The following is a 15895-nucleotide window of genomic DNA, read 5'->3' as shown; positions in this document are numbered from 1 at the left end:
CACCAAAACAGGGAAAAACCATATTTTTCTACTCTCATATATTTCCTGAAGGGGGGGATTTTACAATGATTTTCAATTGTTTTCCAGTAATCCCAAAACACATTCAGGCTGTAATGTTCAATATTATATACAGAGCTGAATGTCATAGATTACCCTTCTAACCGAGGAGTGACAGCCAAATACTGCATGTCAATATATCAAAGACTATTGGCTTTGCAGTCTGTGATCATTGGAACTGGAACTACTTTGCTTGGTGGAGGAAAACATCATTACTAATAAAAAGAAACTTTAAAAGCAAAAATAAAATGCCTGCAGCCCATCATCACAAGTGAATAGAGACACAGACAGCCTCCTGGATTAATAGCATCGTCTTGCTGTTCAATAACATCGAGTACAGTATAGCATGCTTTTTACAGTGGGGCGGTGCTCAAAGCCTGCTTTTCCTACTTTAAGAGAATTAAGTCATGTGGGACACAGAAAGGATTTCTCCTAATATTATGACATGTTCAACCTTGGCAGACCTCCCTTAAAAAGCAAGAACAAACAAATACAATTCTATTTTGCCTTGAAGAGAAGACAGAAGCAAGCAAATGAGATCATATTTACTGTCTCTGCCCTGGTTTGGGGGTAATAAATACAGCATTAACACAGCAGATGAAATGCATACAAAGTGAAGAGAAGAAAGGAAGCAGCGACATACTGCCTGTCTTCTCGAATGAACTTGTTAACTCGTTCAGCAGCTTCACCTGCGGGACAGGAGAGGAGCTTTGTGGCTGAGCCTCTCAGTATGGGGTGAGAGTCTTGCTTGGGGTTTCCAAGCAGAACCTTCTCTATCCAAACCGCTCCAGGTGCCACATGATGGTCTTCCAATCAATTACATAACAAGTCCTTCTTAGCTGGAGGGTTCCCATAGGACTCAGCACTGTATATACCTGCTTGGCAATGAACACAGAACACACTCATCCCTGTGAAACTGATTGTTATTTATTCATTTAGAATACAAGCTTAAAGCAGACCATTTCTTATTGTAGATTTTATTTACAACACAAACTGTTCGCCGTGTCATCAGCTGGCACTCATTTACAAACACTGAAGTCTTTGTTACCAGTGGATGGCTGTTCACAACAAGCTTTAGTAGCGGTTGGCAGCCCCCTCGTCTTAATATTAAAAGCTGCACCAATATCACAACTTCACTTCTTCAAAATTGATCTTTTTCACTGTGGATAAGCAGTAATTTCAAACTTAAACCAAAAGAATACAAAAAACAGGATACAGACAAAGAATAAAAATACTATTTAGAATTTATAATTATAATATTTCCATGTTTAACATAACAAATAAAACACGAATATTAAGGACAAAATGACCGACACTAACAAGAACGCATTTCAATATTAAAAGTGAGGCTTGCCGCCAGACTGCAGTGTTAAATCTGGGTTGAAATAACTTGCACATCACACTTGCCAACAGTTTTTGGCATGATAACAGGGCTGCTTTTTAATACAACACCAGACTAATGCAGAACATCAATGATTATTCATTTGGCTCTGTTCCTTGCAGTGTTACAGACAGCAGCCCTGCAATCTCCCCCTTAGTGGAGCGATAATCAGGGACTTTCAAATCGATTTTCTATCCTACAAGCATTATCACCACTTCCCTATTGCTGTGCTAAAGGTCTTTATATAGCATTGCTTTTACTTGCAGGTTTTTCCATTACAACACTATACATTGCTAAAGTCTAAACTGATGCTTTGAGATGAGACCTTTTCATCAGATCAGTCCAGCTCTGATGTACCAGGATATAGAAATCAGCTGCATAGAGCAGTGCTTGAACAAACCTGAAATCTAAAGATTTTCAGCAAAGGACGAGATCAAAAGTTGCTATTGAGGCAACATATAATTGAAGCCTTTTAACATGTCATTTAGAAATGAAGGGTTCTGTCCGCTAGACTCAAGTGGTATTCGAAGGTGCGTCAGCTCCTTGCATCAAATGCACGGTGTATTGTGTTTGTTTGTTTAGTAGTTGATACGTTTAGACCATGCACACAGCAATTCCAGGTGGGAGACTGGCAAGCGCAATGCAAATGTGATTTGTTGAATAACTGTGCAGTAGACCTTTAGTAACACTGACTGTTAAAACACTGATTCTCTTCAGTACAAGACAAACAGATCCCCCTCGCCTGCATTCGGATCTCAAGGTGCACAGACAGCAACAAGCCTGCCAGTAGATTTATTACAACCACATCCTCATTTTACCTCAACCGTTAAGATGCTGCAAGAAGCCTGCTTCCTGGACTACAGTACAAAGCAGGTTTAAAAGTAAAAAACAGCAACATTTACCAGAAGTAGCACGGGAGCAAACTATTAATGTGGCAGGGATTTGAACTAACAATGCTGGGAGTCGCTTGCATTAGCAGAAACTAAATTCTACATCATTTACTTGTAGCTGCAGGGAAGCCATGACCAATACCAGTGCAGTTGCTGGCCACAAAAAAAGCTCTTCTTCCATTACTTTATTTTTTATTGCACATGTGATTTGCAACTGCAGAAGATGCTGCTACACATCCGAATGCCAATACAGGTAGTCAATTAATGATCTGCTTCCGTAGCTGTACATAAAGCTATGCATGTTAGTGTTTTATCACAGTCATTTACTTTCTTAGCAAAAATAAAAATATGACTGCGACTGCAGAGAGTAAACACTAGCGATTAAGAGAATTACACAAGAGTATTAAACTATGACTAGTTATAACTAAGTTTATGTCTTAAGCATGCCCGTTTCTGTTTTGGGCTTGCTAAGCTAAGGAAAGGTATTTAGGCTAACTGCTTTAGTACACGGCTATCACAGAGAGGGACAAAAGCCAAGGTTTATTATAAAATTAAAAAAACACACACTGGGTGCGTTAAGTTAGCGAGTGGCTCAGAGCGCGAATTTCTCCACTGACCAGCCAAACTGAGCATGCCTTGAAGTGGGTTCTTACACTGAGCTGATCAGTTAAACTCATTAGCAATACATTCTCTCAAGCCCTTAGACTGCTGTTAATCGTTTTATTTTCCTAAATTCATTCTCTCTTCCGTGAATCCCCTTTTCCCTGCTAGACTTCGCATGGGACAGGTAATAGGACCCCTTCAGCCCCACATCCTTTCCCATAGCAGCAGGTGGGGTCCTATTGGTTGTCACAAAGGAAGTGAACCTGTAGTGCTGTGTTGGCAGGAAAAGAACGGTTTCACCAGTCAAAAGTTTGGAAAACAAGAAGTTAAATAGAAAAATCTGACTTCTGAGAACCTATGCTAATGTGACCCGTAAAAATATAAATGCCCCTCACTTGTTTTATTACCCTTCGGAGCAGGGCACACACAGGGCAACACCTGAATCCACTGTTTGACTTGCTGCTACCTGTAGAGATCTACTCTGGGGGAACCCTGGAACTTTCCTGAGACCATGTCAGAGATAAGCATGAATGAAACGAGCCAGTTCCACCGAGAGTACGATCATGAAGGCAGAAAAAGAAATTAGAACAAAGCCCCTTCTGTGCTGCTTAAATAGAAGAGTCCCCATTTCTGAAGGACACCTGGCACTCACACTTTACCCACCAGGTCTCTGCGATTACTTAGATTCCCCTATCACTTAAACTCTGATTCTGCACACAGCACACTGCAGGCACAAGTTACCCCAAGCTGTATGTCTCTTAAATAATTTACATCTGTACAGAAACACTGAATCTGCCGCATCATGTCTCTCACCCACCCCGTTATTTATGCGAATAACCACGTATTTGTTCTCCACAACCAAATCGATAGGTTTTTTCTGACAGGCAGATTAGCTGCTTGGACCAATTTTACTTCAGGATTACAATATACTGCACCATGCCTGACAGTTTTAGGCTTATTTAATCGATTAAAAAAAAAAAAAAAAAAAAAAAAGCCCCTTTTTCATGACAAACTAGTATTTTAGATTTATAACATCAGTACAGTTCAGGTCCTTGCGTGTCCCATATCTGTTCCATAAAATGCAAATTCTTTTATCGAGTTGTTCTAATCATGGGCTGCATGTGCAGGAAACTTCTTGACCCAGGAAAGTAGGAAAATGGGCTTTGTATTGTATGCAAAGGCATATTTGCCTTAATACCTTCCTTCAATGCAACAGTATGGACTGGGGGAAGTGCTCATTATACACAGAGAGGTATATCAAGAAGCAGACAGGCCGTGGAGAGTTCTGGCACCGCAGACACATAACTAGTTTAAAAGCAGCTGGCACGGGACACTGGGATTACAGGGCTGCATTGTTATTTAGCAGATAAATCAGACGTTCGTTTAGGCCAGGAACTTTTTCTTCTTCTAGTTTTTTATTTCTTGGTCCAGTTTAATTTTAAAAATCACAAAGGCATTGTGTTTTTCTTTTCATTGGTACTTCTTCACAAGCACAGGCCACTCTGCAGAGTTTGGCATCATCGCAGTGATCATCTGGGAGGCAAAGTGTGAAAACGCTTGGCACCGAATGATTGAGCTCCCCCCAACATGCAAAGAAAAGAAACTTGGCTGTAACACCCTGGACCCATTCTACCTCACTGGCTCCTTTGTGTTTATTTATATCCAAAGCAAGGCTTGGGTTCCCGTTTCTTCAAATCCATCCAAGAAAGCAGGCCATGGTCGCAGTCTGTAATAAGCCACTGATTATGATTCCCCTTCTGCCCCCTGCTGGAGAAGTTGGGGGGGGGGGGTCAAAATAAAGAACAGCTTTGTTTCACAACAAAAAATAAAGTTCACATAGCATGCTCTCTGCTCTGCAGAAATAAAAATAAAAAAATAATGCTTTATGATGTCCGGATCCTTTCTCTCTTCAATACAACACTTGCCACCGCAGTAGTTTTGGGGGGGGGGGGGGGGGGTAGATCGTCTTGTGGAAGCCGTTCAGCACATCTAGGTATAAAATGATGAAGGATTTGTTTAAATAAAGTTATATGTTCATATAATTAATTATTAGTTGGGGGATTTTTTGTTTAAGTTCTCGTTTGTGTCCACAGAGACAGTCACTGGTTTTGTAGTGACAGTCTTCCTTGTTTTCTGAGCGCTTCGGATGGAGAAAGGTTCGAGAAGGAAAGTCCGTCTGTGGAAGGGGGGGGGGGGGGTAAAGGGGTAGAGGGATTAGGGGGGGGGGGGGGGGTTTACAAAAGCAGGCAGCAGCTGCTCTCTGTAGTCTTCTCACGGTTTCTCTGACCTGCAAAAGAGAGAGACACACAGGCTTACTATACACCTGTTTAGACATCTTAAAGGCTTCAGCTATTAAAGTCTGGCTACTAGCCTGCCCCGGTGTTGAGAATAAATTTAGTCCACTACACTACTAAGTATGTATGAAACACATCGCCTTTAAAATTTCAGCAACCCACCCCTGTGACATATGTTGTATTTAATGCTAGACCTCTGTGTATTTATTTTAATAAGCAACATCATTAATTGCTGTCCTTATTGTTGTTTCTAGGGCTTGTACACCAACACTAGAGCAGCCCTAGTGCCAGGCAGCTACGCCTCGAAGTGTTGTCATGTTACATTACAGCACAGTGAGAAGGGAACGTTGCTTCATGGCTACAACTAGCTCGTGTTGGCGTTCTCCAGCTGTAGCAGTGTGAGAGGATCTATTCCGATCAGCGGGTTTACCGTGGGAGTTCGGCTCAGGCAGCGTCTCGCGGGCCACCAGGTGCATCACTGTGGTCCTCCCAGGAGGAAGCTTCAGAGCTGGGAAGGGAAAGGCATGAGAATCAGCAGGGGGCGCCACATGCACAGCTCAACCAGGGGGAACAGACTGCAGCACAATGCTGGCATTTATACATAAGATCAGTATCTGGGCAATGTCAAACTCAAAGTAATAAAACCCCAATTAAAACACCAAATGCCTTCTAGGTGTCAGCACTTTAACTTGCTGTATGGAGAATAAATAAATCAAAAAAAAAAAAGGGATAGGATGCCTAGACAAACTGGAGAAACGGTTCATGCAGCAGACACAAGATCTTCAGATCAATACAAGTCAACACTGGCTTGCCAGCTACAAATTAGAGGATTGTGTTATTTTAAACAGAGGAAGGAAATCTCAGAGCACTTCCTACTTTTGATTGCTCTGAACCAATTAAGAGTCCAGCTGGGAAAGCAATGCAGCACTGGTGAAAGAGCCCTGCAGTGCACAGCACAGCTCACATCGCCTGGGGAACTACTGTATTGATTTTTATGAACCAGATTAGCCTCAACAGATTTTGGTCCACCAGACCAGTCACTTAACAAGGAGTACCGTACCTCACAATACAAGAGGAAATATTATCCAGGACACAAGCAAATGGACTAAATAGGCAGGTACATTTTCTTACCCAAATGCATTAAAAAAATTAGCATGTAGTGCCCTAATCTTTGCTACACACGAGAGGAATTTATTAGTATGGAGGCAGGAATAACAGGCTTCCCTGGAGATCAAAGTTGAAGTTTTGAGCTTTTAGAAATGAAAGGCGATCTAACCCCCCCCCCCCCCCCCCCCCCCATGAGCTGAGGCGTCCTCCTCCTCCTCGCTCCCCTGCTTACCTCCCAGCGTGACGTTGCCATGCAGGAACCGGCCCTGGTAGATGAGTCGCAGGATGATGGGGCTGCTCACCTGCTCGTCCTCCCAGTCTGCAGCGGGACACACACACTCGCATTAGAGCACAGCTTACAACAGGCAGTTATCAGGAAAACCCTTTCTACGCTATCAACATCAAATCACAAAATGATCCCTACTGAAATAACTAAGTTATAGCAATAGGAACAATCATATACCTACAGCAAAAGGATCAAGTCATATATAATAACTTCCATATTTGATTTCTACATATCTACCCTATGTGGGTTTAACTATGCGCTGTAAAAATGTGTTCATATTTTGCTTGGGGGATGAATCATCCTTTAAATGGTTTAATCTTTAGATTTTGCTCTTTACGTGACCTGGACTCAAGTCTGGTATTTAGCCCCCCCAGGTGTAACTCCCCAATTATTTAACTATCCATCCAGCAAGAGCGAAGCACAGCAACAGATTCTCCAAACAAATACACCAAGGGGCGCAGCAAAATCAATACACACTCGCACAGGTATGTACACCTGCTAGACAGCACAGGTTTTAAAAGGGCAGCGGTCAGGCTGACAGACTCCAATTGATCAGCACATCGGGGGGATGCCAGGAGAAATGCCAAACAAAGCTAGTTGATTTTTCCAGTTAACGAGATAGGAGACTCTCCGCATGCAGTCTCATCCACATAAATGCTGTAGTATTGTATACCACTGGAAGCAACAGCACTCAAAAAGAAGAGCTTCTCATGAAGTTTAGAGACTTAAGAAATTAATTGCAATACAACAGAGAGAGAGAGAGAGAGATAGATACACACACAAATGTAATGCCTGCAGCCACACCATCTGGGACCCGATAAACTAAGCTGAGTGGGTGCTGGTCTTAATCTGCTCCTGATCAGAAAATGAAGAGTGCCACTGTGCTGCTGCTGGAGGGGGGGGCACCTTTCTGATGGGACTTTAACCCCTTATTGGGGGGTCAGATACTGGGGTCAAGCCTTACGCTCTACACCAGGCAACCCAGTTATCTTTACGAACAAAAAAAAGACAAAAAAAAACAAAAAAACACAAACACCACACAATTCTATTCGGATCCAGTTCAAAGGAGACCTCAACAGTCCATGTAAAACAAGGCTGTTAAGTGCACTGGCAGTCTGGATCCAGCAGGGTAGTTTTTATTTTGTTAAATCCCTTGTAAAGAGACCACGGAACGGTAAGCCACAGCAGATTTAACTGGATGCATCAGTGGCTTGAAAACACTTCCAAATCCCTCCCCCCGAACATCCACGCAAAGAGAAAGGAACTACTTTATAGCGTTCAGACAATAGCAATAACAGACGGAATTCCTATTAAAGACGATGGAAATTGACCACGCTCGTGTATCAGTGCTGTGGGCCCCCACAGCCCGGTGGAGGTGCGGCGTGGCAGAAGCCCTTGCTCACCCATTGGCCAGTTCTCGTAAACGTGTTTGGCGATGTCAGCCGCGGAGTCGCTGGGGGAGAAGGTGAACTCCTCCGTCTTCCCGCTCACCAGGATCAGCCGCAGGTTCAGCTGGAAAACAAAACACGGGTTCAAAACACTCAGAACAGATCACACCCACTGGTCTCCCCCTCCACCTCCTCCTCCCAAGACAAGCACACTTCATAGCCGCAGGGCCAGCCAAACTCAACAGAACAGGAAGGTTCAGGGAGGTCTTGCTTTGAGATTTCTCTAAATGGCCTCCATGGTGGAAAGGCAGAGTTTATTGATTTTTAATCAATCTGACGCAGAGAGAATGGAGCCTTTATTACCATGTGGGCTGTTGATTCTGCCCTCTGCCCCACTCAGAGAAGAAAATGGTCCACTGTTGCAGAGGCGTTTCCCCAGCTTCACATACCAGCATTCCTCACTCAATGAGCCATGGAATCCAGCCTGCACCGCTTTCCACGGAACACAAGAGCGCTTCCCTTCCTCCAGAGCAAAAACTAGAATAACCCGTTCCAAACAACTCTACCGACAAACTGCTACAGGCCACAGGAGACCTAAACCACGCACGTCTAGCGACGGTGTCGTTCCATATATGAAAGAGAAAGACGCACAGAGCCCACAGCTTGTTTAAATAGAAACCAGGGTGTTTGTTCTGCAGGGTGTATCGCACTTCGTTTTCATTTCAATTACATAGCATGTCAGAACACAGTTACGTTATTTATTTTGTTGTTGGCAGTAAGTGACAGGAGAATCAGTAAAGTCTTTCACACTATACACTTTGCCAAAACAAAAAAGCTACAAAAAAATAAATAAATCCATGTACAGTCTGAACTGTGCTCAGAATAGTGGTTTGTTTGGCGTTCCTGATCATAATCGTTAACAGAAAATAAGAAAATGACTTTGTTTTTGTTAGCAATGAACCTTTCAATAAAAAACTGTAAACATTTTACATGCTGAAAGAATGAGTTCTACTGCATGTGAAATCTACCGTTTTAAAAAAACAAAAACACAGTTTTCTAGAAGCAGCTCCTATACCCCAGATAGTTGTGCAGTTTGTCTTCCTGATACAGAACAACTTCATACATCATGTCCCATCTCCTAAATGCATTTACCGTCCGTGCATACTGATGCATCTAGAACGGGAGCACTTTACTCCAGCAGACTGACTCAGCAAGCCAGTATCAGCAGCTCCTCTCCTCAGGCCAGTATCAGCAGTACAGTGGGGTTTGCTGGGCATGAGAAGATAAACTTCAAAACCACAACAACACTGACAGTGTGAATTCAGCTTCATGAAGTCTGCAGCATTAATAGAACATTTTGACTGCTGTTGCAAAGTCAAAACGCTTTAAATGCGTCACAGCTGTTAACACCCGCGTTTCAGTCTCTGCTGCCTTGCAAATAAGCATGGAACAATGTGCTCAAGAGCCCTTTGATCACGAGCAGATCATCTGAACATGGCTTATAATTAGGGTTGCTTAAACTATATTAAAAGAGATCAACTTAACCCGGTTGTGTATAAAAAAAAGAAATCCAGCCGTATTGTTCGAACCAGTCCAGCCGTCTGTCTTCACAGCACATCTACACAATGCAGCCATAGCTGACGCAGTTTAAACTTCATTTAGGAGGAATTTGCTAATGCGATAACCTAACCCCAGGTGTTCAGGACAGCTCAGGGTTGTGTTATTACATTTTCACTGCTAGGATGTCATGCTGGGCTGGCATTGTCCATTGTTTGGCAGCAACGCTGGTGTATATTAAAAAACGAAGACAAACTAGAGCATTCTTGCTTCCAAGCTGTAGCAGCAGACGCCAGTCACAAAGACACAATAAATACACTGTGTATCCATGCTGTGGTCTGTCTTGGACCGGTGATGAAGAGTGCTATTTAGAAAGAGCTCGCTAAACTGGCCAACAAAATCTTTAAAAGACTAAACTGAATCCACTTTGACAGACTGCGAAGTCAGCCTCAACAGGAACAAACAACCACAGCCCCACAAAAGGTGTTAATGCCTCACAGTTCTTCAGCGAGACAGGCACACATGTTCAGAGCTGCAGCTGGCAAGCAGTGTGGGTTTGTGTTTAACACTGTACTGCTCTTTTCTTCGTGGTGTTGTTCAGTTGCAGTTTCCTGCTGTAATTTCCAAGTCTAGGAAAGGTTTACAGTAGCTTTATCCCCAAGAGGCATCTGCTGAAAACAAAGTGTTCATATAAACAGAATACAAAGGCATGTCTAATTATGCTCAGGGCTGCCCGATTAAAAAAAAAAAAACACAAAATGGAATTACGGCTAAAGCAGCCGTGTTACAGGAGGGGTCTTGCAAAAAATGGGTAGGAAGCGCTATTTGGGCCAATACTGCCCCTGCCCCCTCCCCCCCTCAAACATCTGCCCACCCAGATGACACAGCTTTGAAGCGATTAGCACAAACCAAATGGCTGCCTGACTAACACCAATCCTGCAGAGTCTTCCAAGACACAAACAGCAGGCACAGGATGCCCAACATTTCTGTAGATTGTTAAACAGAACAAAATGTGCAAGGCAAGTTCTATAACAGCCAATAGAGGGACTTAAGAACCCCAACCCTGAGCAGCACATGTAGAAGCACACGGTTCTGTAAATATACCACACTAGAAGATCACAAATGAAGCTTGCAGCCCTGCGCACTCTTTCTGGAACGTGCTACCTTGACAGTGCAGGCCTGGCTCTTCGCAGCAAGGTCTCCATGGAAACAAAGCTATACATGTCAGGCTGTGAGGGCACAGCGCTCTTGCTTTAACTGTGTAGATATGTTCTGCCCTAATAAATAAATAACCAGCTTCCCCATCAGGTTCCGTGCAGCTGTCATGTCATGCATTAGAGTGCTTTTAAAAAAGACCCAGGGTTAGACATACAGTGCTACTGCTCATACTGAAGGATGTGAAGGAGTGGAGGGGGGGGGTTATGGGCAACAAACTTTTTTAATTCTAAGGGCATAGTTGCTTACTACTGCACAGGTTGTATGTGTAATTTTTTTTTTTATATATAATAACCACATGCCATCTCATTGATGAGAGTGGGTGTTGTGCTCTAGTAGACTATACAGCACACTTCTAAAAAGTTTGTTTAAGGATTTTTATTTGTATTTTTTGTGTGTGTGCTAGATTGCAATTTCTAAAATGTGTGCTGCCTTGGTTTAATCATATGTGCTTCACAACAGCAAAACTTATCTAAACTCACCCAGAAAAGTCAGCATTGAATAGCTGTAACCCCAGAGTATCCCCGCTGCAAAAACTCCAACACGGGAGGGGGCAAGACTGAGCTAGCAGGCTGGGGACTGTGACTGTCAGAGTGGGGTACAGCACAGCATGCGAGCCTAGTTATACTAAAGCCAACTGTCCTCAAATGAAATAACCCGGCACTGTTGCTGGGGGGGCGAAAGATAAGGGGTTAACACAACTTCCACTGAAGAGCCAACCTTTAGCCTCTATGCCATTTTTTGCTACTAATTGCACGTGGATGTACAGAACTAGTATAACAAGTCAGACACCAGTTTTGCCATTTTTTCTTTGTCTTTTTTTTGGGGGTGTTGCAGAGTTTCATAGAATATGTAATGCAAGGATGGGGTAAGACTCCCACTGCATAGCAGTTTGAGCCACTCCTGATTTTACTACGAGTTTAAGGTGGTAAAACTGAGCTTGTTACCTATACTAGGGCAAATCAAGCACGTATTAAAACCTGCAATGGCTGAAACTGCTATGCAATAGGAGTCCAATTTCCTTCTATGCGATGTACTATAAATGTGTCGGTCTACTTTTAGAAGGGGTTATCTAAAAGCAGTATTTAGGAGGCAGGCTGACAATCTGTATAAATTTAGTAACTTGTACACTTGTGTCACGCCTCACACACACTAGCTAACAGCAGGGCTTGGACTCCATGACTGGCCACATTCCCGACTCCAGCTTATCCCTGGGGTTGACAGAAGGGCAGGTGTTGGCGGGGCCAAAAGGAGCTGTCCCGTCATCTCCAACCAGTCTATTTCCAAACACCACAGAGTGTCCTGGATCAAAGCGCCGAGGCTTGTGTCTGATGCTGGGGACTAGATGGACACGTTTAACAAGACTACCCCAGACCTTTGTATAGCCTGCTTCACATGACCATTTAGGGGGAGTTGGAAGTCATTTACAAGGCATTGATGTACCTTTCAACCCCTTTACCTCTTTGTAACACAGCCCCCAACGCTCCCTTACCTCTGCCACTGACCCAGCTCAGCCTTGATCAGTACGCCTACACACACGTTCTTCCTCAATAGCGTCCTTGCCCAATAGCCCAGACCCCAAAGTAGATCCTCAGTTCCCCTAGAATCCTGCGAGTGGCCTGGCCCCGCCGCTATCCATCCGGCCCCCTCCAGACGTCCACGTGAAACACAGCAGAGACATGCACGAGCCGGACTGGGGGTTTGTTTGACAAACAAATCTGGAGAGCAGCCCAGTAAACAAAGTATCTAAGGGTTGTATCCGACAACACAGCTGGTTTCACATTGCTCTGTGTGTTTTCAGGGTAAACAGTACACAAACAGTTTGTAACAGTCCCACTAGATGGGGGGCTGGGGGGGGGGGTGGGGGGGGGGGGGTAGCAAATTGGCCTACTTGTCCTCAAACCTAAAATCCTGGGATCACATTCAATTGTATTCCCAACCCACCCCTCCTCTCAGCAGGGGGTAGGGGTAATTTAATAGATTTGGGACAATCTCATAAAAGCCGAGACAGCTGGTTTCCCCAGCAACAGGGGGGGTTCTCACCAAAACTAAGCCACTAAAACTAAACCAAATATTAAAAAAAAAAAAAAAAAGTAAAGTACATAGGTTTACTAGAAAAAAAAAATGTGCGGAAAAACAGTGACTTACCGTGTCTGGGTCGTGGTGTGAGGTCATGTCGTTGATTTTCAGGTCTGTCTGGATCTTTGTTCGGAGAGGCACAGTATTTACAATGAGGCTGTATTTGTACCGCCACAGCGTCACACCGCCTGGCACTGACCAGCCCGGCGCTTACGGGACACTTCAGAGCACGAAAATACTCGTCGCCTACCGTCGGAACACATACAAGTGCAAATAACTTCAAAATACACCCCGATATGTACCATCGGTATTATATATTTCTGTATAGCTACCTACAAATGATCGCTGCTCGGAATGTATAATGTTACAGTTGGTTAATAAGGAGGTGCACTGTTAGTACACGATCCGCTCTAACTACATGTAACTCTTCACAATTGCGTTAAACAGAAGTACAAACATACATTTAACTGTAATACTCCAGGGAAGGCCTTATCTTTCCAAATCCCATCTGTAGTGTACTCGTAAGACAGGAAGTACGTATTGGAATTGAATGGTTTGTTTTTTTTTCCCCGTAATTACAGTTTCTTGTAAAAATAACATACAGATATTACATGTTGTGAGCGTAAACAAGAATAACCGGAACTGCTAACTGCTGGCAAGTGAAACACGAATTATCAATAACACTGATTTCGCTAGCATTTACTGCAAGGAAACGGGAAGCAGCTCGAACAACGCAACAACGTTTTTAACGAACAGGACACAAACCAAACAAGAAAAGCCAATTTGCTAGCGTTAATATTCTCTTTTACGACAGCGTCTCAAACCATGTCAGCGGCTGGCTATATCCTTTTTTCCCCCAGCTTTTCTCCGCTTGAAAACACACACACACACACACCAGACGGCTAATGGCAGCCGATTTAAAGACACCGGAAATCAGCTGGGCCCCATCACTCAGGAAACGAAACTCCGCAAGGTGTGCCGGGAAGTGTAGTTTTAGTCCTCACAAAACTGCTCCCAAACGTGTGTGTTTTTAAACTACCTACGAAGCGTTTTGGGAATCATCCATAACACAGTATTCTTAAAACGTGTTCGAAACAAACCTAAACATTTTAATAATATATGACTATGTAAAATATTTAGAGTAAATATAACTACATGCTATTTTAATTAATTTATTTATTTCATTTAATTTAATTGAAGGGGTCCTTATACAAAATGTCACATTTATATTTCATAAAGCATTGCAGAGCGTTAAAACTATTCAACTGCTTTCACCACGGAGCCGAATCTTCCGATACATGTTGGTCTGCCCCAGTTTTGTTAAGACTGCATTTTATACAGGTATCATTTTTCACAAGCTTTTAGACTTAAAATAGTACCATTCCTAGTGATTATTTTAAAGGTGCTACCGATACACAGTTATAATACACAATTATAATAGCAGCTGTGTACTGTACGGGTGTTTCTTGTAAAATGTAACGAGTATTCAAAAACGTAAGCAAAAAAAAAAAGATGTTTACAGTTTCGTTTTTCTCCTCTTAATAAAACAGAGCTTACGCATGGCAAAATATAACCTCCTGCTGCTGAATGTAGCAGCATGAGGATGGGATGTGTGAGTGACCGACAGAAGGTAAGCTCGTGTGCCTGTCTGCAACTACCTTGGGCGGTGTAGACAAACTGGCCAGCCAACAGTGCAGCTGCACGGAAAGCCAAACTATCGATGCATGTAATACACATTCGAAAAGTTTCCTCTTTTTTTCAATAAATTATTTCAGTTGTTAAAAATGTTGCAAAATGGTGACAAAACATACGACTACCAGCATACACTGCGTTCACCCGGCAGCTACGTCACTCACTTGTCCACGCCGAGTGTCTCCACCTCTTTAGCAATAACCCCTCCCCGCTGTTTTTTTGTTTAACTAAAGACATCATGTTCTAAACCAGTACCCCGCCCTCTCTGCCGGTTGCTTTTACCGCTCAGGAAACACATCATAGGATGGGACAGATTGCACACCAGCGCTGTTGTGCAACGCAGTCTGGCTTTGGTTTAGAGTTTAAGCGACTGCATTTGAATACAAACAGGATCTCTCTGGCACCTCTCAAGGTTGTAATTTCCCGTTCTGGTTTAGCCAGTGATATGTATGTTACAGTGATTCTAAGATGAACTCTGGGGTTTGCATGCTGATTCTGTGTGCTGGCGATTAAAATGATAGCAATGATAAAGGAAGGAAGAAAACAACTGTGACAGCAATCCAATAATACTGACCGATAGCATGGCCGTGACCTTACTGCACCTAAACCATGACCTTACTGTATCTAAACCATGACCTTACTGCATCTAAACCATGACCTCACTGCATCTAAACCATGACCTCACTGCATCTAAACCATGACCTTACTGCATCTAAACCATGACCTTACTGCATCTAAACCATGACCTTACTGTATCTAAACCATGACCTTACTGCATCTAAACCATGACCTCACTGCATCTAAACCATGACCTTACTGCATCTAAACCATGACCTCACTGCATCTAAACCATGATCTTACTGCATCTAAACCATGACCTTACTGCACCTAAACCATGATCTTACTGCATCTAAACCATGATCTTACTGCATCTAAACCATGACCTCACTGCGTCTAAACCATGATCTTACTGCATCTAAACCATGACCTCACTGCATCTAAACCATGACCTTACTGCATCTAAACCATGACCTTACTGCATCTAAACCATGACCTTACTGCATCTAAACCATGATCTTACTGCATCTAAACCATGATCTTACTGCATCTAAACCATGACCTCACTGCATCTAAACCATGACCTCACTGCATCTAAACCATGACCTCACTGCATTTAAACCATGACCTTACTGCATCTAAACCATGACCTCACTGCATCTAAACCATGACCTCACTGCATCTAAACCATGACCTTACTGCATCTAAACCATGACCTCACTGCATCTAAACCATGACCTCACTGCACCTAAACCAGTGGTGACCAAAGTTAGCATTGCCACTCCTGG

The 15895-nt window shown here is 43.2% G+C and overlaps 1 protein-coding gene across 1 annotated transcript; it reads right to left on the bottom strand.

The window, feature by feature from the left end:
* Window positions 1-962: 962 nt before the first annotated feature.
* LOC117412191 (ubiquitin-like protein 3) lies at window positions 963-13822 on the bottom strand. The gene is made up of 5 exons (XM_034020301.3): window positions 12927-13822; window positions 8022-8130; window positions 6565-6651; window positions 5656-5733; window positions 963-5218 (listed from the first exon to the last, which is right to left on the bottom strand). The coding sequence occupies exons 1-5, from the start codon at window positions 12951-12953 to the stop codon at window positions 5166-5168; spliced, it is 354 nt and encodes a 117-aa protein (XP_033876192.1). The 5' UTR covers window positions 12954-13822; the 3' UTR covers window positions 963-5165.
* Between the last annotated feature and the right edge of the window lie 2073 nt (window positions 13823-15895).

This window comes from Acipenser ruthenus, chromosome 16 (assembly GCF_902713425.1).
Source record: "Acipenser ruthenus chromosome 16, fAciRut3.2 maternal haplotype, whole genome shotgun sequence".
Taxonomy (NCBI): Eukaryota; Metazoa; Chordata; class Actinopteri; order Acipenseriformes; family Acipenseridae; genus Acipenser; species Acipenser ruthenus.
This window is presented reverse-complemented; position numbering and strand designations above follow the sequence as displayed.